At 36.4% G+C, this 27,736-nt stretch overlaps 1 protein-coding gene across 33 annotated transcripts in view; it reads left to right on the top strand.

Moving 5' to 3' along the window:
- Window positions 1-27,736, top strand: part of LOC106078342 (titin-like) — a 533,611-nt gene that overhangs the window by 353,048 nt on the left and 152,827 nt on the right. For 5 of the 33 annotated variants that reach the window (XM_056014748.1, XM_056014745.1, XM_056014747.1 and 2 more), the window contains one exon: window positions 15,351-16,297. The exons of the other annotated variants lie outside the window; for them this stretch is intronic. In XM_056014748.1, coding sequence (XP_055870723.1) covers window positions 15,351-15,361 — 11 coding nt within the window. In that variant the 3' untranslated portion in view covers window positions 15,362-16,297. Of the gene's footprint in view, window positions 1-15,350; window positions 16,298-27,736 lie in introns of those variants that run through there. 33 annotated transcript variants of the gene reach the window in all.

The raw sequence follows: 27,736 nt of genomic DNA, 5'->3' as shown, positions 1-27,736 counted from the left end.
TTGTTGACATTTTGTTTTCTTTTCACGAAGCAATGTATCTTGTAGTAGTTGACTTTCAAGTCTAGATTTGCTTTGAGCTGCCTTCATCGCTAAACTTGTTTCTAATCCAAGTTCGTCTCACTAGTGTCACGAGGGCGTAACTCTGGGGCAGAGAATCTCATTCTCAACTGATTCTTTCAAGAAACAAAATTGTTCTTGAAGAAAGAAAACGTGGTGGGTTCGTTTTGGAAAGTTTAGCGAAAAGATTTTGAAGGCAAAGTGAATCTAGACTTGAAACTTTAATTTTGTCATTTTACTAACAGTTCCTTTTGTTCTAACCTTCAGTTTTCTAGTCTCTACTCAGGTATTTCAACAAATAAAAACATTTTCAAGTTATTGCTTTGCACCACAGCAAGTTTAATTGTGTGTTGTTGCTGGCTTCAGTATTTGCTGACCTCGCAGGTCAATGTACAGATTAGCACGATCTCATTGACCAGTGGAGAATAAGCTTGTGTTTGTTTTTTTAACCTTTTTATTCTCCTCTTATTTGAAACTGTAATAACGTTTTGGACGTTTTGATGGGAAGTCATTAATATACATACACTTCTATACCCACACTACTACACATACACTCATGTACACTAGTACACGTACACTTGGTAGAAACACACATGTGTTGTGAATTCAAATCATGTAGAAACACACATGTGTTGTGAATTCAAATCATGTACACTAGTACACGTACACTAGTACACGTACACTTGGTAGAAACACACATGTGTTGTGAATTCAAATCATGTACACTATTACACGTACACTTGGTAGAAACACACACGTGTTGTGAATTCAAATCATGTACACTAGTACACTTGGTAGAAACACACATGTGTTGTGAATTCAAATCATGTACACTAGTACACTTGGTAGAAACACACACGTGTTGTGAATTCAAATCATGTACACTAGTACACTTGGTAGAAAAACACACGTGTTGTGAATTCAAATCATGTACACTAGTACACGTACACTTGGTAGAAACACACATGTGTTGTGAATTCAAATCATGCACACTAGCACACGTACACTTGGTAGAAACACACACGTGTTGTGAATTCAAATCATGTACAATAGCACACTTGGTAGAAACACACACGTACTGTGAATTCAAATCATGCACACTAGCACACTACACTTGGTAGAAACACACACGTGTTGTGAATTCAAATCATGTACACTAGCACACTTGGTAGAAACACACACGTGTTGTGAATTCAAATCATGTACACTAGTACACGTACACTTGGTAGAAACACACATGTGTTGTGAATTCAAATCATGTACACTAGTACACGTACACTTGGTAGAAGCACACACGTGTTGTGAATTCAAATCATGTACACTAGTACACGTACACTTGGTAGAAACACACACGTGTTGTGAATTCAAATCATGTACACTAGCACACTTGGTAGAAACACACACGTGTTGTGAATTCAAATCATGTACACTAGCACACTTGGTAGAAACACACACGTGATGTGAATTCAAATCATGCACACTAGCACACGTACACTTGGTAGAAACACACACGTGTTGTGAATTCAAATCATGTACACTAGCACACTTGGTAGAAACACACACGTGTTGTGAATTCAAATCATGCACACTAGAACACGTACACTTGGTAGAAACACACACGTGTTGTGAATTCAAATCATGTACACTAGTACACGTACACTTGGTAGAAACACACATGTGTTGTGAATTCAAATCATGTACACTAGTACACGTACACTTGGTAGAAGCACACACGTGTTGTGAATTCAAATCATGCACACTAGTACACGTACACTTGGTAGAAGCACACACGTGTTGTGAATTCAAATCATGTACACTAGTACACGTACACTTGGTAGAAACACACACGTGTTGTGAATTCAAATCATGTACACTAGCACACTTGGTAGAAACACACACGTGTTGTGAATTCAAATCATGTACACTAGTACACGTACACTTGGTAGAAACACACATGTGTTGTGAATTCAAATCATGTACACTAGTACACGTACACTTGGTAGAAGCACACACGTGTTGTGAATTCAAATCATGTACACTAGTACACGTACACTTGATAGAAACACACACGTGTTGTGAATTCAAATCATGTACACTAGCACACTTGGTAGAAACACACACGTGTTGTGAATTCAAATCATGTACACTAGCACACTTGGTAGAAACACACACGTGATGTGAATTCAAATCATGCACACTAGCACACGTACACTTGGTAGAAACACACACGTGTTGTGAATTCAAATCATGTACACTAGCACACTTGGTAGAAACACACACGTGTTGTGAATTCAAATCATGTACACTAGCACACTTGGTAGAAACACACACGTGTTGTGAATTCAAATCATGCACACTAGAACACGTACACTTGGTAGAAACACACACGTGTTGTGAATTCAAATCATGTACACTAGTACACGTACACTTGGTAGAAACACACATGTGTTGTGAATTCAAATCATGTACACTAGTATACGTACACTTGGTAGAAGCACACACGTGTTGTGAATTCAAATCATGTACACTAGTACACGTACACTTGGTAGAAGCACACACGTGTTGTGAATTCAAATCATGTACACTAGTACACGTACACTTGGTAGAAACACACACGTGTTGTGAATTCAAATCATGTACACTAGCACACTTGGTAGAAACACACACGTGTTGTGAATTCAAATCATGTACACTAGCACACTTGGTAGAAACACACACGTACTGTGAATTCAAATCATGCACACTAGCACACTACACTTGGTAGAAACACACACGTGTTGTGAATTCAAATCATGTACACTAGCACACTTGGTAGAAACACACACGTGTTGTGAATTCAAATCATGTACACTAGTACACGTACACTTGGTAGAAACACACATGTGTTGTGAATTCAAATCATGTACACTAGTACACGTACACTTGGTAGAAGCACACACGTGTTGTGAATTCAAATCATGTACACTAGTACACGTACACTTGGTAGAAACACACACGTGTTGTGAATTCAAATCATGTACACTAGCACACTTGGTAGAAACACACACGTGTTGTGAATTCAAATCATGTACACTAGCACACTTGGTAGAAACACACACGTGATGTGAATTCAAATCATGCACACTAGCACACGTACACTTAGTAGAAACACACACGTGTTGTGAATTCAAATCATGTACACTAGCACACTTGGTAGAAACACACACGTGTTGTGAATTCAAATCATGTACACTAGTACACGTACACTTGGTAGAAACACACATGTGTTGTGAATTCAAATCATGTACACTAGTACACGTACACTTGGTAGAAGCACACACGTGTTGTGAATTCAAATCATGTACACTAGTACACGTACACTTGGTAGAAACACACACGTGTTGTGAATTCAAATCATGTACACTAGCACACTTGGTAGAAACACACACGTGTTGTGAATTCAAATCATGTACACTAGCACACTTGGTAGAAACACACACGTGATGTGAATTCAAATCATGCACACTAGCACACGTACACTTGGTAGAAACACACACGTGTTGTGAATTCAAATCATGTACACTAGCACACTTGGTAGAAACACACACGTGTTGTGAATTCAAATCATGTACACTAGTACACGTACACTTGGTAGAAACACACATGTGTTGTGAATTCAAATCATGTACACTAGTACACGTACACTTGGTAGAAGCACACACGTGTTGTGAATTCAAATCATGTACACTAGTACACGTACACTTGGTAGAAGCACACACGTGTTGTGAATTCAAATCATGTACACTAGTACACGTACACTTGGTAGAAACACACACGTGTTGTGAATTCAAATCATGTACATTAGCACACTTGGTAGAAACACACACGTGTTGTGAATTCAAATCATGCACACTAGCACACGTACACTTGGTAGAAACACACACGTGTTGTGAATTCAAATCATGTACACTAGCACACTTGGTAGAAACACACACGTGTTGTGAATTCAAATCATGCACACTAGAACACGTACACTTGGTAGAAACACACACGTGTTGTGAATTCAAATCATGTACACTAGTACACGTACACTTGGTAGAAACACACATGTGTTGTGAATTCAAATCATGTACACTAGTACACGTACACTTGGTAGAAGCACACACGTGTTGTGAATTCAAATCATGCACACTAGTACACGTACACTTGGTAGAAGCACACACGTGTTGTGAATTCAAATCATGTACACTAGTACACGTACACTTGGTAGAAACACACACGTGTTGTGAATTCAAATCATGTACACTAGCACACTTGGTAGAAACACACACGTGTTGTGAATTCAAATCATGTACACTAGTACACGTACACTTGGTAGAAACACACATGTGTTGTGAATTCAAATCATGTACACTAGTACACGTACACTTGGTAGAAGCACACACGTGTTGTGAATTCAAATCATGTACACTAGTACACGTACACTTGATAGAAACACACACGTGTTGTGAATTCAAATCATGTACACTAGCACACTTGGTAGAAACACACACGTGTTGTGAATTCAAATCATGTACACTAGCACACTTGGTAGAAACACACACGTGATGTGAATTCAAATCATGCACACTAGCACACGTACACTTGGTAGAAACACACACGTGTTGTGAATTCAAATCATGTACACTAGCACACTTGGTAGAAACACACACGTGTTGTGAATTCAAATCATGTACACTAGCACACTTGGTAGAAACACACACGTGTTGTGAATTCAAATCATGCACACTAGAACACGTACACTTGGTAGAAACACACACGTGTTGTGAATTCAAATCATGTACACTAGTACACGTACACTTGGTAGAAACACACATGTGTTGTGAATTCAAATCATGTACACTAGTATACGTACACTTGGTAGAAGCACACACGTGTTGTGAATTCAAATCATGTACACTAGTACACGTACACTTGGTAGAAGCACACACGTGTTGTGAATTCAAATCATGTACACTAGTACACGTACACTTGGTAGAAACACACACGTGTTGTGAATTCAAATCATGTACACTAGCACACTTGGTAGAAACACACACGTGTTGTGAATTCAAATCATGTACACTAGTACACGTACACTTGGTAGAAACACACATGTGTTGTGAATTCAAATCATGTACACTAGTACACGTACACTTGGTAGAAGCACACACGTGTTGTGAATTCAAATCATGTACACTAGTACACGTACACTTGGTAGAAACACACACGTGTTGTGAATTCAAATCATGTACACTAGCACACTTGGTAGAAACACACACGTGTTGTGAATTCAAATCATGTACACTAGCACACTTGGTAGAAACACACACGTGTTGTGAATTCAAATCATGCACACTAGCACACGTACACTTGGTAGAAACACACACGTGTTGTGAATTCAAATCATGTACACTAGCACACTTGGTAGAAACACACACGTGTTGTGAATTCAAATCATGCACACTAGAACACGTACACTTTGTAGAAACACACACGTGTTGTGAATTCAAATCATGTACACTAGTACACGTACACTTGGTAGAAACACACATGTGTTGTGAATTCAAATCATGTACACTAGTACACGTACACTTGGTAGAAGCACACACGTGTTGTGAATTCAAATCATGTACACTAGTACACGTACACTTGGTAGAAGCACACACGTGTTGTGAATTCAAATCATGTACACTAGTACACGTACACTTGGTAGAAACACACACGTGTTGTGAATTCAAATCATGTACACTAGCACACTTGGTAGAAACACACACGTGTTGTGAATTCAAATCATGCACACTAGCACACGTACACTTGTTAGAAACACACACGTGTTGTGAATTCAAATCATGTACACTAGCACACTTGGTAGAAACACACACGTGTTGTGAATTCAAATCATGCACACTAGAACACGTACACTTTGTAGAAACACACACGTGTTGTGAATTCAAATCATGTACACTAGTACACGTACACTTGGTAGAAACACACATGTGTTGTGAATTCAAATCATGTACACTAGTACACGTACACTTGGTAGAAGCACACACGTGTTGTGAATTCAAATCATGTACACTAGTACACGTACACTTGGTAGAAGCACACACGTGTTGTGAATTCAAATCATGTACACTAGTACACGTACACTTGGTAGAAACACACACGTGTTGTGAATTCAAATCATGTACACTAACACACTTGGTAGAAATACACACGTGCTGTGAATTCAAATCATGCACACTAGCACACGTACACTTGGTAGAAACACACACGTGTTGTGAATTCAAATCATGTACACTAGCACACTTGGTAGAAACACACACGTGTTGTGAATTCAAATCATGTACACTAGTACACGTACACTTGGTAGAAACACACATGTGTTGTGAATTCAAATCATGTACACTAGTACACGTACACTTGGTAGAAACACACACGTGTTGTGAATTCAAATCATGTACACTAGCACACTTGGTAGAAACACACACGTGTTGTGAATTCAAATCATGTACACTAGCACACTTGGTAGAAACACACACGTGATGTGAATTCAAATCATGCACACTAGCACACGTACACTTGGTAGAAACACACACGTGTTGTGAATTCAAATCATGTACACTAGCACACTTGGTAGAAACACACACGTGTTGTGAATTCAAATCATGTACACTAGCACACTTGGTAGAAACACACACGTGTTGTGAATTCAAATCATGCACACTAGAACACGTACACTTGGTAGAAACACACACGTGTTGTGAATTCAAATCATGTACAATAGCACACTTGGTAGAAACACACACGTGTTGTGAATTCAAATCATGTACACTAGTACACGTACACTTGGTAGAAACACACACGTGTTGTGAATTCAAATCATGTACACTAGCACACCTGGTAGAAACACACACGTGTTGTGAATTCAAATCATGCACACTAGCACACGTACACTTTGTAGAAACACACACCTGTTGTGAATTCAAATCATGTACACTAGCACACTTGGTAGAAACACACACGTGTTGTGAATTCAAATCATGTACACTAGTACACGTACACTTGGTAGAAACACACATGTGTTGTGAATTCAAATCATGTACACTAGTACACGTACACTTGGTAGAAGCACACACGTGTTGTGAATTCAAATCATGTACAGTAGTACACGTACACTTGGTAGAAGCACACACGTGTTGTGAATTCAAATCATGTACACTAGTACACGTACACTTGGTAGAAGCACACACGTGTTGTGAATTCAAATCATGTACACTAGTACATGTACTCTTGGTAGAAGCACACACGTGTTGTGAATTCAAATCATGTACACTAGTACACGTACACTTGGTAGAAACACACACGTGTTGTGAATTCAAATCATGTACACTAGCACACTTGGTAGAAACACACACGTGTTGTGAATTCAAATCATGTACACTAGTACACGTACACTTGGTAGAAACACACATGTGTTGTGAATTCAAATCATGTACACTAGTACACGTACACTTGGTAGAAGCACACACGTGTTGTGAATTCAAATCATGTACACTAGTACACGTACACTTGGTAGAAACACACATGTGTTGTGAATTCAAATCATGTACACTAGTACACGTACACTTGGTAGAAACACACATGTGTTGTGAATTCAAATCATGTACACTAGTACACGTACACTTGGTAGAAACACACACGTGTTGTGAATTCAAATCATTTACACTAGCACACTTGGTAGAAACACACACGTGTTGTGAATTCAAATCATGTACACTAGCACACTTGGTAGAAACACACACGTGTTGTGAATTCAAATCATGCACACTAGAACACGTACACTTGGTAGAAACACACACGTGTTGTGAATTCAAATCATGTACACTAGTACACGTACACTTGGTAGAAACACACATGTGTTGTGAATTCAAATCATGTACACTAGTATACGTACACTTGGTAGAAGCACACACGTGTTGTGAATTCAAATCATGTACACTAGTACACGTACACTTGGTAGAAGCACACACGTGTTGTGAATTCAAATCATGTACACTAGTACACGTACACTTGGTAGAAACACACACGTGTTGTGAATTCAAATCATGTACACTAGCACACTTGGTAGAAACACACACGTGTTGTGAATTCAAATCATGTACACTAGCACACTTGGTAGAAACACACACGTACTGTGAATTCAAATCATGCACACTAGCACACTACACTTGGTAGAAACACACACGTGTTGTGAATTCAAATCATGTACACTAGCACACTTGGTAGAAACACACACGTGTTGTGAATTCAAATCATGTACACTAGTACACGTACACTTGGTAGAAACACACATGTGTTGTGAATTCAAATCATGTACACTAGTACACGTACACTTGGTAGAAGCACACACGTGTTGTGAATTCAAATCATGTACACTAGTACACGTACACTTGGTAGAAACACACACGTGTTGTGAATTCAAATCATGTACACTAGCACACTTGGTAGAAACACACACGTGTTGTGAATTCAAATCATGTACACTAGCACACTTGGTAGAAACACACACGTGATGTGAATTCAAATCATGCACACTAGCACACGTACACTTGGTAGAAACACACACGTGTTGTGAATTCAAATCATGTACACTAGCACACTTGGTAGAAACACACACGTGTTGTGAATTCAAATCATGTACACTAGTACACGTACACTTGGTAGAAACACACATGTGTTGTGAATTCAAATCATGTACACTAGTACACGTACACTTGGTAGAAACACACACGTGTTGTGAATTCAAATCATGTACACTAGTACACGTACACTTGGTAGAAGCACACACGTGTTGTGAATTCAAATCATGTACACTAGTACACGTACACTTGGTAGAAACACACACGTGTTGTGAATTCAAATCATGTACATTAGCACACTTGGTAGAAACACACACGTGTTGTGAATTCAAATCATGCACACTAGCACACGTACACTTGGTAGAAACACACACGTGTTGTGAATTCAAATCATGTACACTAGCACACTTGGTAGAAACACACACGTGTTGTGAATTCAAATCATGCACACTAGAACACGTACACTTGGTAGAAACACACACGTGTTGTGAATTCAAATCATGTACACTAGTACACGTACACTTGGTAGAAACACACATGTGTTGTGAATTCAAATCATGTACACTAGTACACGTACACTTGGTAGAAGCACACACGTGTTGTGAATTCAAATCATGCACACTAGTACACGTACACTTGGTAGAAGCACACACGTGTTGTGAATTCAAATCATGTACACTAGTACACGTACACTTGGTAGAAACACACACGTGTTGTGAATTCAAATCATGTACACTAGCACACTTGGTAGAAACACACACGTGTTGTGAATTCAAATCATGTACACTAGTACACGTACACTTGGTAGAAACACACATGTGTTGTGAATTCAAATCATGTACACTAGTACACGTACACTTGGTAGAAGCACACACGTGTTGTGAATTCAAATCATGTACACTAGTACACGTACACTTGATAGAAACACACACGTGTTGTGAATTCAAATCATGTACACTAGCACACTTGGTAGAAACACACACGTGTTGTGAATTCAAATCATGTACACTAGCACACTTGGTAGAAACACACACGTGATGTGAATTCAAATCATGCACACTAGCACACGTACACTTGGTAGAAACACACACGTGAATTGAATTCAAATCATGTACACTAGCACACTTGGTAGAAACACACACGTGTTGTGAATTCAAATCATGTACACTAGCACACTTGGTAGAAACACACACGTGTTGTGAATTCAAATCATGCACACTAGAACACGTACACTTGGTAGAAACACACACGTGTTGTGAATTCAAATCATGTACACTAGTACACGTACACTTGGTAGAAACACACATGTGTTGTGAATTCAAATCATGTACACTAGTATACGTACACTTGGTAGAAGCACACACGTGTTGTGAATTCAAATCATGTACACTAGTACACGTACACTTGGTAGAAGCACACACGTGTTGTGAATTCAAATCATGTACACTAGTACACGTACACTTGGTAGAAACACACACGTGTTGTGAATTCAAATCATGTACACTAGCACACTTGGTAGAAACACACACGTGTTGTGAATTCAAATCATGTACACTAGTACACGTACACTTGGTAGAAACACACATGTGTTGTGAATTCAAATCATGTACACTAGTACACGTACACTTGGTAGAAGCACACACGTGTTGTGAATTCAAATCATGTACACTAGTACACGTACACTTGGTAGAAACACACACGTGTTGTGAATTCAAATCATGTACACTAGCACACTTGGTAGAAACACACACGTGTTGTGAATTCAAATCATGTACACTAGCACACTTGGTAGAAACACACACGTGTTGTGAATTCAAATCATGCACACTAGCACACGTACACTTGGTAGAAACACACACGTGTTGTGAATTCAAATCATGTACACTAGCACACTTGGTAGAAACACACACGTGTTGTGAATTCAGATCATGCACACTAGAACACGTACACTTTGTAGAAACACACACGTGTTGTGAATTCAAATCATGTACACTAGTACACGTACACTTGGTAGAAACACACATGTGTTGTGAATTCAAATCATGTACACTAGTACACGTACACTTGGTAGAAGCACACACGTGTTGTGAATTCAAATCATGTACACTAGTACACGTACACTTGGTAGAAGCACACACGTGTTGTGAATTCAAATCATGTACACTAGTACACGTACACTTGGTAGAAACACACACGTGTTGTGAATTCAAATCATGTACACTAGCACACTTGGTAGAAACACACACGTGTTGTGAATTCAAATCATGCACACTAGCACACGTACACTTGTTAGAAACACACACGTGTTGTGAATTCAAATCATGTACACTAGCACACTTGGTAGAAACACACACGTGTTGTGAATTCAAATCATGCACACTAGAACACGTACACTTTGTAGAAACACACACGTGTTGTGAATTCAAATCATGTACACTAGTACACGTACACTTGGTAGAAACACACATGTGTTGTGAATTCAAATCATGTACACTAGTACACGTACACTTGGTAGAAGCACACACGTGTTGTGAATTCAAATCATGTACACTAGTACACGTACACTTGGTAGAAGCACACACGTGTTGTGAATTCAAATCATGTACACTAGTACACGTACACTTGGTAGAAACACACACGTGTTGTGAATTCAAATCATGTACACTAACACACTTGGTAGAAATACACACGTGCTGTGAATTCAAATCATGCACACTAGCACACGTACACTTGGTAGAAACACACACGTGTTGTGAATTCAAATCATGTACACTAGCACACTTGGTAGAAACACACACGTGTTGTGAATTCAAATCATGTACACTAGTACACGTACACTTGGTAGAAACACACATGTGTTGTGAATTCAAATCATGTACACTAGTACACGTACACTTGGTAGAAACACACACGTGTTGTGAATTCAAATCATGTACACTAGCACACTTGGTAGAAACACACACGTGTTGTGAATTCAAATCATGTACACTAGCACACTTGGTAGAAACACACACGTGATGTGAATTCAAATCATGCACACTAGCACACGTACACTTGGTAGAAACACACACGTGTTGTGAATTCAAATCATGTACACTAGCACACTTGGTAGAAACACACACGTGTTGTGAATTCAAATCATGTACACTAGCACACTTGGTAGAAACACACACGTGTTGTGAATTCAAATCATGCACACTAGAACACGTACACTTGGTAGAAACACACACGTGTTGTGAATTCAAATCATGTACAATAGCACACTTGGTAGAAACACACACGTGTTGTGAATTCAAATCATGTACACTAGTACACGTACACTTGGTAGAAACACACACGTGTTGTGAATTCAAATCATGTACACTAGCACACCTGGTAGAAACACACACGTGTTGTGAATTCAAATCATGCACACTAGCACACGTACACTTTGTAGAAACACACACCTGTTGTGAATTCAAATCATGTACACTAGCACACTTGGTAGAAACACACACGTGTTGTGAATTCAAATCATGTACACTAGTACACGTACACTTGGTAGAAACACACATGTGTTGTGAATTCAAATCATGTACACTAGTACACGTACACTTGGTAGAAGCACACACGTGTTGTGAATTCAAATCATGTACAGTAGTACACGTACACTTGGTAGAAGCACACACGTGTTGTGAATTCAAATCATGTACACTAGTACACGTACACTTGGTAGAAGCACACACGTGTTGTGAATTCAAATCATGTACACTAGTACATGTACTCTTGGTAGAAGCACACACGTGTTGTGAATTCAAATCATGTACACTAGTACACGTACACTTGGTAGAAACACACACGTGTTGTGAATTCAAATCATGTACACTAGCACACTTGGTAGAAACACACACGTGTTGTGAATTCAAATCATGTACACTAGTACACGTACACTTGGTAGAAACACACATGTGTTGTGAATTCAAATCATGTACACTAGTACACGTACACTTGGTAGAAGCACACACGTGTTGTGAATTCAAATCATGTACACTAGTACACGTACACTTGGTAGAAACACACATGTGTTGTGAATTCAAATCATGTACACTAGTACACGTACACTTGGTAGAAACACACATGTGTTGTGAATTCAAATCATGTACACTAGTACACGTACACTTGGTAGAAACACACACGTGTTGTGAATTCAAATCATTTACACTAGCACACTTGGTAGAAACACACACGTGTTGTGAATTCAAATCATGTACACTAGCACACTTGGTAGAAACACACACGTGATGTGAATTCAAATCATGCACACTAGCACACGTACACTTGGTAGAAACACACATGTGTTGTGAATTCAAATCATGTACACTAGTACACGTACACTTGGTAGAAGCACACACGTGTTGTGAATTCAAATCATGTACACTAGTACATGTACTCTTGGTAGAAGCACACACGTGTTGTGAATTCAAATCATGTACACTAGTACACGTACACTTGGTAGAAACACACACGTGTTGTGAATTCAAATCATGTACACTAGCACACTTGGTAGAAACACACACGTGTTGTGAATTCAAATCATGTACACTAGTACACGTACACTTGGTAGAAACACACATGTGTTGTGAATTCAAATCATGTACACTAGTACACGTACACTTGGTAGAAGCACACACGTGTTGTGAATTCAAATCATGTACACTAGTACACGTACACTTGGTAGAAACACACATGTGTTGTGAATTCAAATCATGTACACTAGTACACGTACACTTGGTAGAAACACACATGTGTTGTGAATTCAAATCATGTACACTAGTACACGTACACTTGGTAGAAACACACACGTGTTGTGAATTCAAATCATGTACACTAGCACACTTGGTAGAAACACACACGTGTTGTGAATTCAAATCATGTACACTAGCACACTTGGTAGAAACACACACGTGATGTGAATTCAAATCATGCACACTAGCACACGTACACTTGGTAGAAACACACACGTGTTGTGAATTCAAATCATGTACACTAGCACACGTACACTTGGTAGAAACACACACGTGTTGTGAATTCAAATCATGCACACTAGCACACGTACACTTGGTAGAAACACACACGTGTTGTGAATTCAAATCATGTACACTAGCACACTTGGTAGAAACACACACGTGTTGTGAATTCAAATCATGTACACTAGCACACGTACACTTGGTAGAAACACACACGTGTTGTGAATTCAAATCATGTACACTAGCACACGTACACTTGGTAGAAACACACACGTGTTGTGAATTCAAATCATGTACACTAGCACACGTACACTTGGTAGAAACACACACGTGTTGTGAATTCAAATCATGTACACTAGCACACGTACACTTGGTAGAAACACACACGTGTTGTGAATTCAAATTATGTACACTAGCACACGTACACTTGGTAGAAACACACACGTGTTGTGAATTCAAATCATGCACACTAGCACACGTACACTTGGTAGAAACACACACGTGTTGTGAATTCAAATCATGTACACTAGCACACGTACACTTGGTAGAAACACACATGTGTTGTGAATTCAAATCATGTACACTAGCACACGTACACTTGGTAGAAACACACACGTGTTGTGAATTCAAACCATGTACACTAGCACACGTACACTTGGTAGAAACACACACGTGTTGTGAATTCAAATCATGTACACTAGTACACGTACACTTGGTAGAAACATACATGTGTTGTGACTTTGTTTTCCTCTTGCTTGTCCATTGACTTAGTTCAATGACATTTTTCTTTCCTAAATCTTATTTCCTTGCCTGCTTCCAACTTTTGCACTGCACTGAGCTCTAACCCTGTGCATCACATCTGTCGGCACTCATCACAATTTTCTCTTCTTCTCCTCACTTTCCTACAACTATTTTAGTGCTTTAGATTTGTTGTTGTTTTTTTAAAGCTTTCTGGCTTTTACTTAGAGCAATTGCTTAGAATGAGATCTATTTTTAGATGAAGCAGTTTATTCGAAGTAGATTAGTCAGTGAAAGTGATTTTTTTGTTCACCAATACTTGACTTCCACTTGTTAGTTTTGAATGAATTCCATTTCATTTTGATGCCTTCGTCAGTGTCAAAATTAACATTAAAAAAGTTATATACGATCATTTTACGATGTTCAACTATACGAAATGAATTTCTTGACAGTGTTCTCCTAGGGCTTGTAGTTTATTGTTTCACTTATTGTTTCAAACTTAGATTTAGTTTGAGTTAGTTAATGGGATATCTCTACGGCTCGTAGCTTTCTATTTTCTAGCCATTTTTTTTTATACACACTAACACAACTCTGACTTCATGTTTTTTTGGGTTTTTTTTTTTGTTGTATTTTAATTCTGATTGTGTAGATAGTTTACTTTGCTCTAATAGTAGACTTTAGATCATTTCAAACATTGTAACTTAGAAGAAATGTTGTTGTATTAACTCATACTGCAATGCTGAATCAATTCTAGGATTATATTTTTCTTTATAAATGTTTATGGATTGGTTTTCTTCTTTTAGAGATCTATTTACTTTAGTTGTTTTGTTTTCTTTGGCATGATTTCAATTTACTGACGTCTGCTATTTCCCTCCTTCACATACAGCCCACGCATGACATCACGGATGCCTGGATAGATAAAGTTATTCCCGCCAAATTTCCTGACGGCCTGGAAACATCCGGATGTGGACAGATGTAAACCTGACGACTGCTGGAAAACACTAGGAGATTATTTCCCTTACTTTTTGGTGGGAAAAAAAAAGACTTTGTATTAAATGTACTATTATTAGCCAAGTTACGTCATTAGTAGAACTGTTTGAAATGTACCACCTGTGAGCCATATAATGTTTAGACGATAAATTCCCTCTAACTCAATTAGCGTGACCACTTGGTCATCTTATGTCCCCTTAAGATGTCGTTGAAAAATACTTCATAAGCAAGAAACTTGAAATAGTCAAACTATTGTATTGTTCGGTTTCTTCTTTAAGAAACAACAAACTTGAATACCGGGAAACCCCGCTGTACGCCTCCCATGTTGGTGCTATTATTAACTCATGTGTTGTCTTCCTGACTATTTGGAGACGTCATCATCACCTTGAAACCACTTGAATGTTTTCATCCTAATCCCCCACCATAGATCATCTTTAGCTCTATTATAACTTGATATAGTTTCTTGTTTTAGCTCATTTATTTCCAACACTATCTATTTTAAACGAATTGATGAAGTATATTATTATTATTATTTTTTATTTTGATATATATTTCAAAAGTCTTCATAGAATGATGGAAACTTAATGACTTCACTAATCTGTTACAAAGTAAGGGACAGTTGTTTATATAGGATATATTTCTTCCATCGCATTGTTGTAGTTATGTTTCTCTCAGATTTTATTGTGTACATAGTGTTGAATGAATTCATTCTGTCTGATTGTAGAATTTTTGACAATCCATTTTTTTTTCCAAATCTTTTTAATGTTTTTTTTTTAGCCATTTTGTGATTCTGTTTTGTTGTGATACAGAAATAAAACATATTTATTTGTATTACCATTCAAACACTTTGTTAACTCATCACATTGTGTTGTAGAGATGTGTATGTTGTAGGGATGTGTATGCTGTAGAAATGTGTATGTTGTGACTCTTTTCTCTTTCCAATGATTGGGATGAAGTAGTTACTCCACACATTCTTACATATAGCTGCGTGAATCAGCAGACGACTTATAAATGACAAAGTTCAAAGTAATTTGATTCTGACACGATCTTAATGTCTGTCAAGTGTATCACGCTTTATATTGGAAGAAACAAGTCTTTGATAGATCCATACACAATCCCTCTTCAGGGATAGATCCATACAAAATCACTCTTCAGGGATAAATTCATACACAATCCCTCTTCAGGGATAGATCCATACAAAATCACTCTTCAGGGATATATCCATACAAAATCACTCTTCAGGGATAAATCCATACACAATCCCTCTTCAGGGATAGATCCATACAAAATCCCTCTTCATGGATAAATCCATACACAATCAGCTTGCATTGTAATATTGATTGCTTTTTATTTATTTATTTATTGACAATGAATTAATATTTACTATCTACCTAACCTATTCTATATACATAAGAAAAATGTAGTAGAGTAATGATAAGAAGGCCAACACTATCACACACATACGCCACTCTACTGATACATTTGAACAGGAATTCGTCTTACCATTCTGCTGTTCAACTCTAAAACTGAATTCACTGAGAGAGAAACGTAAAAAGAACATTTTGTTTAGAAAAACTAAAACCTCAAAATAACTTGTGCTACGTTCGAACGTAGGCCTAATGCACTTTTAACTGGTAGACAAAAATACCAACGTATTAATAACATCTAGCAAAACATAAATACTATGGCTAAAACAAAACTTTATGGATAATATGTCATTAAAAAAATATAACAATTGCTGATCAAATGGCATTTTAAACAAACTTGTTTTTTTCTTCAAAATACTATTAAACGACGTGACCTACTTGTATGACAGTCCCCTATGCGCTAGCTCTATCAGCAATGGTGTCACCTAGGCGCTGGCTCTATCAGCAATGGTGTCACCTAGGCGCTGGCTCTATCAGCAATGGTGTCACCTAGGCGCTAGCTCTATCAGCAATGGTGTCACCTAGGCGCTGGCTCTATCAGCAATGGTATCACCTAGGCGCTGGCTCTATCAGCAATGGTGTCACCTAGGCGCTGGCTCTATCAGCAATGGTGTCACCTAGGCGCTGGTTCTATCAGCAATGGTGTCACCTAGGCGCTGGCTCTATCAGCAATGGTGTCCCATATGACACTTCAACTGAGCATTCCTTTAGATCATGTCCGATAGCGGGGCATTACGCATGAACAACGAACGAACCTTTTATAAATGAAGAAATTTAATGTTTAAAAATTCAACCATTGAGAGTACAAGAACATTTTTAAAGTGAAAAGTCTGTACAAAAACATTGCTTACTTTTGAACAATGACTATGTCAATATCATAATCACAAAAGACTTGTATTAAAATACTCAATATCATTCATTAGATCAGCAAATAGCCTATAAGTAATTGAAAATAGGTATGTGCAAAAAGGAAGATAATGACTAGCACTTGACGACTATGACACAGTACATCAGAGATGCTAAATAAATTGCATCTGACAACTAAATTTAAACGAAGTATAATATAGTGAACTAAAATGTCACATTTAAAAGATTCCACTAAGAACTGTTGGTAACCTTTTCGCTGTGTCTTAACTCGAGTGTTGACTCTGTTTAGACGTAGGTTACAACTAAGTCCAGCGAGACAACTGAACAAAGGCCAACAATGAGTTTTCACGAGTCGTTCATCCGGTACTGACGGGAATCGATGTCGTCGCTGTTGTTACAGAAATAACTTCTCAATGAACTAAAACTTGACTGTCTCCATAGACGCCACCACACGAACACATTGTATTTCATATCAAGCTCACAGATCTATATATATATATATATATATTATATCTAAACTAGACATGGAGATCTTTTAGCACTACAAAAAATGTGAAGAAAAAAAACGTTTTAAAAAGTTGAAACAAGACGTTGTTTTGTAAAGTTGCTATAAGAAGTAAAGTTTGTTTTTCAACCCTAACCTATGTTACACATAATTTAATGTTTAGATCTAGATCATAAACTTATATATATATATATATTGCATCATAACTGGACTACAAACTACAAAAAAATTTGAATTTTTTTTAAAAGTTGAAACAATGTGTTTTGTAAAGTAGAATTTTTCAATAGAGCAAAGAAACTAAACAAAATAAATAGTTTTAACTCCAAACCTAGAGCTGTAATGACAAGATTCCTTGAAGGGACAGTTTTAGTAACCTCCACTAGTAGTCTACGTCGAAGAAAAAAAAGAAAACAAAACAAAACAAAAAAAAACGAACATTTATAAACTAAAGAAACAAAATCTAAAGGAATTTAATAGGGTTTGTTGCTGAACATAAAAATTATATATGTGTCAGACGCGAATAGCCCAATTTTCAGTAAAAGAAATTACAAAAGTCATTTCTCTATAGAAGAAGTTACGAAGGCTATATAAAATACAACCACAGACCTATATATACTACAATAAATATAGGTTTTTGATTGCTAGTTACGATTTATTTAGGTAGGTGCTGTTTTACTTTTACATACCAAGTATTAGAGTTTAGAAAAACCCAGGTTTGTTTCTTGTGCAACGCTATTAGCTAACACCAAATATCATCTCTCCATTAGTATATTTAGATCTATAATCTAATTCTAGTCTAGATCTATATATAAAAATCGAATAGATCTAGTAATAGTATAGATTATATCTTGAGACTAGATTGCCGAGTCTAGCCTATGCTATGTATAGTCAGTTTTTATTAGAAAAAAGTCTAGATATTAATAAAGACTAAAGTTTTTTTAATTATTAGATATAGAAATAAGACATAGATCTAATAATACTGTAATAGGCCTACGTTTACTATACTCTATACTTCAATCTACTAAACTAGAGATCTATCTATAGTCTAGTCAATCTAGATCTATACAATATTCATTGTAATACTTCTACTTATAATGACTTATTTGATAAGTTAGTACTTAGACTTAGATCTATTATAGTTTATTAATAGATTTACTTTTCAATGCCTAGACCTAATAATAAAATTGCGAATGATGTCTATAATGACTGATTATTTTTTTTTTTCATAATAATAGGCCTACTAAATCTAGGTCTAGACTCTACTTAAATCTAGTCTAAAATAATGACTGTCTAAGACTCTAGATGATTGAGAAGTTCACATAGAGGTGTTTTAATGCTGAAAGTATATAAAGTCCTTTTTTTTTTTTGTAAAAATAAAAAAGAGGCTCCGGTACTCAGTAATAGATTGCCTAACTTTCAACTAATAATAAATTAACAATTAACGTTGAATTACAAGAAAAGTAATCATTTTCCCCGACATTGAAAAAAGGTGCCGATACCCCGTACCGGTGCGTACCGTCACAAAAATATATGTATATCTCAATCTTCTTTCATTTAATTTTTTTTTTTTTTTTGCAGGATTATTGCTACTTAATACATTGATACCGGATCGATTTAAATAGGGCCTAAGTATACAACAGGATTTCGAGCATTGGATAAATTTATTTTTTAAGTACAAAGTTTTATGGAAGAGGCAATATATTAGTTGTTTGAAGTTTGTAACTTCTTAAATTCAGGCTAAAAATATCGAAGCCTACATTTTTACACTCATTTCTAAACAATTAGAAGAGATGGACTGACTCATAGTGTAGCTTGTGTACATCTGCAAAAACACAAACTCAGTTAGACTTTCAAAACTATTAAAACTTAGTGATTATTTTTACTGTATAATTCTATTATTATTCCTTTTTAGAATTAGGATATAAACAAAAATTTGCCATTTGACTTTATCTAACAGAAAAAAAAAATTAAACTTACGTCTATTTATGCGGTTATTTATAGTTACCTAGTAATATAAAATATATTGAACTAACACGTACATTCATCATAATGCAGCCATGCGATTTTTCGTTTATAAACATAGCATTATTTAGGACCAATATTTTACAAAGGCTGCTTGGAGAAATCAGGTATACCCATTAGAAGAAAAACGACCCCTTTACTCAAGAAAAATTTAAGAAACTAGAACAGACACAAAATAAACAGTGACATTCATAACAAAATAATATTCAACATTGATTAGAGTAACACCTTTTTAAGTAATCATTTAAAGTTTAAAATCACTACAATTTTTTAACAATTATTTTGTGTATGAAATTGTGTATCGGAAAATGCCGGGTACATGAAATAAGCTAGTCCTAAAAAAACAACACAGATCTTGGGTAAAATACTCATCAAATAAAGTACTGTAAATGTGTAGTTTCACGAGCTAGTTTCAGGTCATTTCTTTTTATAGCCTCTATCGGGTTATACCCCAACTACCCGTATTTTTGTGCAGAATTTTTTCTCTATCAGGTACACTTAAAATTATAGCATAATAATGTCAGTTTAATTGGAAGAGAGAACTGAAAAATATAAAGATGTATAGGGAAAAAAGCGACTTCCGGCCCAATACTTTTTAATCAAAGAAACGAAACGGACTAGTCCAACAAACCCTATTAAAAAAATAAACAGGTGACTCTCTAAAATACGAAGTTTTATAAGAAGTGGGAAGCTATCACGAAACTCCAAGAATGATGTGCAGTTATGTATTCATTTTAAACAAGATTACAAAGAGAGTGTGTGTTAACACTATCTTTGATGTGGGCCCAGAACAGGATTATCTGTGAGCTGTGCAAGTAAAATAGCAGGTTTCAATATTGTCAGCAAATAGGTATGAAGTAATAATACTCGTAAATATTTAAAAAAAACAACTGATGTTTGTTTTACATAATTCGGATGTTCCTTCAGAGTTGAAGATAGTTTACTTCCTAGTCCAAACCTCCCGCAGGACGACGGGGGATGGGAGCGGGCAGGGTTTGAACCCTCGACCGTCGATAAATCCGCACGACAGTCCAGCGCGCAAACCGCACGACCAGGCAGCCATCCTAAGCCAAGCATTTTTTACATAAATTAGTTTCTTATATCTGTGACTACAGATTTCCTGACGAACATTCTCCCATTAGACAATACCGTAATGTTTCTTTCCATCCCTAGATCTAAAACTCTAATTCCTCTCTAGGATGACCTAATAGATGTGTTTAAATGATCATTTAATTGATGGTGTTGGTGAATATTAACTTTGGTAATCACGCTACCAGAAGAGGTCCTTCCCGTTGGTCAAGTTAATGGTACAGTTTGTTTATTTATAAGAAACTAGCCTGGCATTACCCGCGGCCTGCGGGTCTAAGTGTGTGTTTACTAATGTAGTGGATTGGATTTAGATGTATGTTAAACTTAGCTAATGATCCTTTCAAGTTTTTTTCTCTTTCGCTACGAAAATAAAATTAGTTTTGCGAAAATGGGTTTACCCGGAGCCGATACATTAATATCTATTAAAAACGAAAAGAGCGATAGCTTTGTTAAATGAATGGGATTATAAAGTAAACAATTAAACGAAATAATTTTTAGTACGCGATTCATGAATGAATCTAGAATCTAGGCCTATCTCAACTCGGCTTCGCAGCTTTCGTAAACGAATGTAGTCTATTAAAAATGCTTTAGAAAACCAAATTTGAATGTTAATTTGATCAAAATATGAAATGAATGGACTATATTTAGTATGTTCATGTGTTAAAGTATAAAACTATCTGTGCGAAGAGAAGTTTTATCATCCTAGAGAGGAATTAGAGTTTTAGATCTAGGGATGGAAAGAAACATTACGGTATTGTCTAATGAAAGAATGTTCGTCAGGAAATCTGTAGTCACAGATATAAGAAACTAATTTATGTAAAAAATGCTTTAGAAACACAAAATTGAAGGTTAATTTTATTATGTAATGAAATCAATGGATCTTCTTTTGTATTTTCATGTGTCAAAGTAAAAAACTATCTGCGCAAAGTGTATTTCTAAAAATTAGATCTAGGTCTAAATCCTTGCGATCTTTTCTCTTGTCAACATTGTTAACCATGGCCTAGATCCATGAAATACTATAGCTGTAATAGAGTCGGACAACTATATTTTTTTTAGGGTCTTAAGTTTCTTTTAGGGCTACAATACATACACTACGGTCTAAGTTAGTACACAAGGAACATTTCTGCCAAGTTTTATCAAGATTGGTCAAGCGGTTTTGATGTCTATTCGTCACATACATGCGTAGTTTCGTGCGCTACTTTATAGTATAGATAACACTAAACGCAACCAATGAAATCTTGTTTTAAAAATGTTCACTGTTATATGCATATTAAATGCATTCTTTCTAATTTAAACTAAACATAAACGTAGTCTGTAAATTATTAGAAACATCTCACAACAGAAAACTCACAAATTACTAATACGTATGTTTATAATTAGTTTATTCTTGACAAACGACAAACCATATGCACAAAAAAAAAAAAACGTATACAAATGTGTTAGATAATCATCTCGCATTTATAATAGAGTCACTCCTGATTTGTACTTGTAGTAGTAAAAAAAAAAGGCTTGTAATGTATGGGGAAAAAAATTAATTTCAGAAACAAAACGGTTCGCTTTCAGAATGTAATAAATAGCTCCTTTCGCCGCTAAAAAATACAATTTATTTCAAGAAAATTTTAAAAAATCTAATTAAACAAAACATACAACTAAATGGTAATGATAATAGCAGTCATTTTGTTTTCTGGAAACGTCTGTAACTAAGAAGTTAAGAATTGTCCTTTAATTTATAACTAGTTTTAGAGTAGGTATTTTTTGAAAATGATCTACTCAGAAAAAAACTTACACCCATAGTAACTATTACTCGAAGTTATTCATTCTTACGAATTTATAGAACTCAGTGTTCTTTCCTTGCAGCTTGGGGGGGGGGGTCTGTGGGAGCACTGTGACCTCGGCCCATCCTTAAATCGATTTCCTTCATTCTGAGATGCAGAAATCAGTGATTATGATAGAACAACAAGATTGAGCTTAGGTTACGTAAAACCATTATGCGTTAAAAGTAAAACCAATAAGACATCAACATTAAACCCTAGCTTTTAAGTATAAAAAACTTTACTTTATTAAAAGACACAATTATAACGAGAACACTTATATTCCAGTTTACATTATTCCGTTCTTCCAGCACGGAACAGGTTGATTACTAAATGAGACAATCAAAGATTACTCCTACCAACTAAACTAAAACTAAATACTACAACTGACTATGTAATACAATTTGAAACTGTCAGGTCGAGTTGCGCTACTGCACTTGGAATTCTAAGGCCACTAGGGTTAGGGTTAGGGTTAGGGAGTTCCCTCTCACCGGCCTGAATGAACAATGTAGGACACCTCGTATACATATCGTACTATCAGGAGAGAGTTTTTTTTTTTATTTTAACATTTTTACATGCGAGGTTTTATTGTAACATTTTTACATGCGAGGTTTTATTGTAACATTTTTACATGCGAGGTTTTATTTTAACATTTTTACATGCGAGGTTTTATTGTAACATTTTTACATGCGAGGTTTTCTTTGCTTGTTTCTAAGGCCGACGATTAAGTAGATTGTCTTGTGGTCAGAATATTCACCGGCTTTTTATAGTCGCCAGCTAATGTTAGGTAACCGTTAGAGCTGGTGAGGCCTGAGTTCGCTGCACCCCCACCCACGACCCTTCTATTTTCTTTTCTTCAAAGCGGATACTCGCGTCCAAGAAAACGTTATTTTTTTTAAAAAAGATTATTTTTGGAGGTAATTGAACATTAAAGTTTAGATTCCTCAAGATAATCTTCACTACATCAAAGCTGTATCAAAGGATGCCGCGCTGTTCAACGAATCTCATTCTTTTTGTTTGTACATGAATATTTCTCATTAAGTCTGAAAGATGAACTTTTCCTCTGTTTTATCTCCCTTCCCACCCCCCACCCCCTGGTTTGTTCATGATTTTGTTTTTTTCTTTATCTTCTCATTTTGTGAGCAGTAATTTATTTCAATCATTTTTTTGTTTTGGTCGATCTGGGAACAAAGTTTTCTAGATTACATTCACTGGTACAGAGCACATGCAACTTCGTTCAATCTAAAGAGATCTAGCAGAGTTTATGATTCTACTTGGGAGACATGTACGAGTTCATGAAATAAAATATACACAGCCCTTGTATAGCTGCTTAGACGTCTTATTCATTTTGTTTATATGAATACATGAGTAGATGTTTAGGGGTCTAATAGATTGACTATCGATCAATAATGAGCTTATCATTTATCTAGATAACAAACGTAACGCTTGTTACTTGTAATTAACAACAATTTGTTTAGTGAAATATTATCTTTTTAGCGAGCCAGTCTGGCATCATGTTAGATGCTTTTGGCTTCTACTAAAACATACATAATATGAGCTCGTAAAAAAAAAGAGGCGGGGGGAGAGAATTAAGAAAAATAGTTTTTTTTTCTCTTCCTTTTGCTCGGTTGTTCACACATTTCTAGATCTAAACTTTGATCGTTTGTAAGTATCAGGGGATGTTCGGAGTTTGTTGTACAATCGGATATTATTTCGACACTAGTCGACCGGCGGCGAAGCATACGCCGCTATTTTGCAGGGCCGGCCTTAGGTGACCGTAGTGGGCTCCGCACATATGCGACCGCAGTGGGCTCCGCACTTTCATAGGACCCGCGCTAATTCTAGATGTATAAATTATTAAATTAAACCATTGTATTACTTATAACAGATTTCCCGCGGCCTCCTGTCAATTTACCAGGAGCTCCTGAAAATCTGAAATTGCAAAATATACGAACAAGTCCTGGAAATATCCGGAAATTATTAAGATCTTTAGAAAACTCATACGAATCTCCTGAAATATATAGAGAAAAATTGTCATTTTGGGGTGTCATTCAATAAGGAAAATGTCAATTCTACGGGCGACAAAAAAAAAAAAAGGCATTATCCCGTAATTGTGTAATCTGGTGAAAGAAGCTTCTCGCGTCTCAAACTAATGAAGAATTACTTTAATTCAACAATTCTCGTAGATAGATTGAATCATTTGTTAATTGTTGCTATTGAGCGTGATCTATGTATGAAATAAAATTTTTATGATACACTGTATCACTTCGCTACACGCAAGGCTCGTAAAGTTCATGGGATAACTCTATCCGCAGAAATAAAAGAGTGATCTTTCCTTTACGTCTTCTTCTTTTCCAAACTCTTGAGCGAAGAAGAGAATTATATATACATAGATTATGACTTCAACTTATTCATTCTTATGAATTGATAAGATACGATCAGTCTTCCTTGCAGCTTGGTTTTGGGGAGGGGGGGTGAGTCTGTGGGAGCACTGTGAGTTCGTTATAGATGGCCCGAACACTGACCTGCAACGTCACAACCTGTGGGCAGTTTAAACCAATAGCTTGTTGCCACGTCGTACAGACCTGTGACATTTATATAAAGCCCCCAATCCTCATTTAACCCGAAACATAACACACCAAAAGAGAAGCCCATCTATTAAGTCTGGATTTGATTTTAAAAAAATGTATTTCTTACACACTTTGGCATGTTACCTTTAGATCAATGGGTGAGACTCTACTTTGGAATACATCATTTCTTTGATAACCAAATGTACCAAAACACTTTTTTTTTTCAAAATAAAATTCTGTAATATGACTTTGACTACTTACATGTTTTATGAGTTGCTTGCGTTTAAATCTATATTTAGGATATAGTCACTTCCTAGCTTTCTCTGACCTCTGACCTACTGTTCAACTAACACGGGAATTTCCTGGTGCTTTCTTTCTTGTGTGGCTGCCATTATTTCCGACTAGCAAGCTCCAGTAGATCCAGCTAGGGGTGAAGGACGCCTGCATAGGACACTTGAGAGTAGATCTATTTCTCTATCGCTCAACTGGTCACGTCTGCTTCACTTGTTCTTTGAAGTTCTTCTCTTCACTCCCTTTAAACTCTGGTGACAATCTTTGATGACAGTCGAGCTATTTATACAGGTAAGTACACTTCAATGTCTTTCAAAAAAAAAAAAAATGGATGGGAATAAAAAATGTGTACAAATGTCGTTTTTTTTTTTTTTTGTAAGTTTGCTTTTTTTTTAAATTAGGAGATGAATTAAGCTTAAATGGAAAAAAAAAGTTAGAGAGTATATTTATATTTTTATTTTCTAGAAGTAACTGTCTGTCTTTCAACATTTTTGCTATTTTAGTCAATTTAAATGTAATTTTATTCTTCTTTTTTTCTTTTCTTAATATTCATTTTAGTTCTGGTTTTTGAGTTTAATATTTCCGTTACATCAAAATCATTTGGTTCTTTTGTTTTGACAGGAAGTGTATTTTCTTATGACAACAGCGAGCAATATGGCGGCTCCCTTAACAACGAGTATTGGGAATCGTGTGGGAACCAAAGTATCGATTCCCGAAGCGATCTCCAAGGGGAGGAAAGCGAGAGTAGCTTAGACAACTTTCAAGTCCATCCTAAAGAACTGTGTGGGCAGAACAGACAGAATGTGTGTGGGCAGAACAGACAGGATGTGCGTAGACAAGATACACCAGATGGTCAGCAAACACCAACTGCTGTTGAACAGGAGAATCAACTCTATCCATCAATAGACGTTTTCCTAATTCAGACTTTATCGAGTACTCACTGCGATACGGCCTTGACACTTCGTCTGGGGGACATTGACTTGAGCATGACAGAGAAACGATTTTAATAACGGCATTAGTAATAACGTCACGTTTCCCACAATTCATAATTTCGAAACAAGATTTTATTGACCGGGAAATAAAATAAAAGAAAGTTATTTGCAACTAAAAAAAAAGTTTTCTTAGGCAACTGTAGCTATATTTAGAATGGTTTGTTGTTTAGACAAGACATCACTCTCTATTGGATTTTTGACAAAAAGAAAAAGTTAATTTTTTTTGATCATTTCATCTACCTCAAGATATAAATGGATTTTTAAAACAGTATTTATTTAATAACTGGAATATAATAATTGTAATGCGTAATTTTATTTATTCTTTGTTGCTTGCATTGATTATAGTTTGCGCATACCGAGAAAAATGTCTGATCAATTTTAAGTTCCGAGCACATACTTTTTGGAAGACAATACTCAACGATCTGCAGGAAGAAATAATCGACTTGTATGTTTACTTTCATGTGATGCAGGTTCTTATTCAGATAATATTCTGGATCCCAAGCGATGATAAATTAACTTCAGTTTTAATTGTCGGTAGTGGAATAGGCACATAGGCTAATTTGAAAAAAAACAATATGCATTTCCCCATGAGTTACCCTTATCAACCCCGACACTCTTCTGTTTTCCCTTTTTATACCTTTAGTAGTATTTAAGCTTCCAGATATTTCAACTTGCTATGGTTTCAGATTGTTTTCGCTAGTTTCTAGT

Source organism: Biomphalaria glabrata, chromosome 16 (genome assembly GCF_947242115.1).
Source record: "Biomphalaria glabrata chromosome 16, xgBioGlab47.1, whole genome shotgun sequence".
NCBI classification, from domain to species: domain Eukaryota; kingdom Metazoa; phylum Mollusca; class Gastropoda; family Planorbidae; genus Biomphalaria; species Biomphalaria glabrata.
The sequence above is the reverse complement of the archived record's forward strand: the minus strand, read 5'-3'. Positions and strand labels throughout refer to the sequence as shown.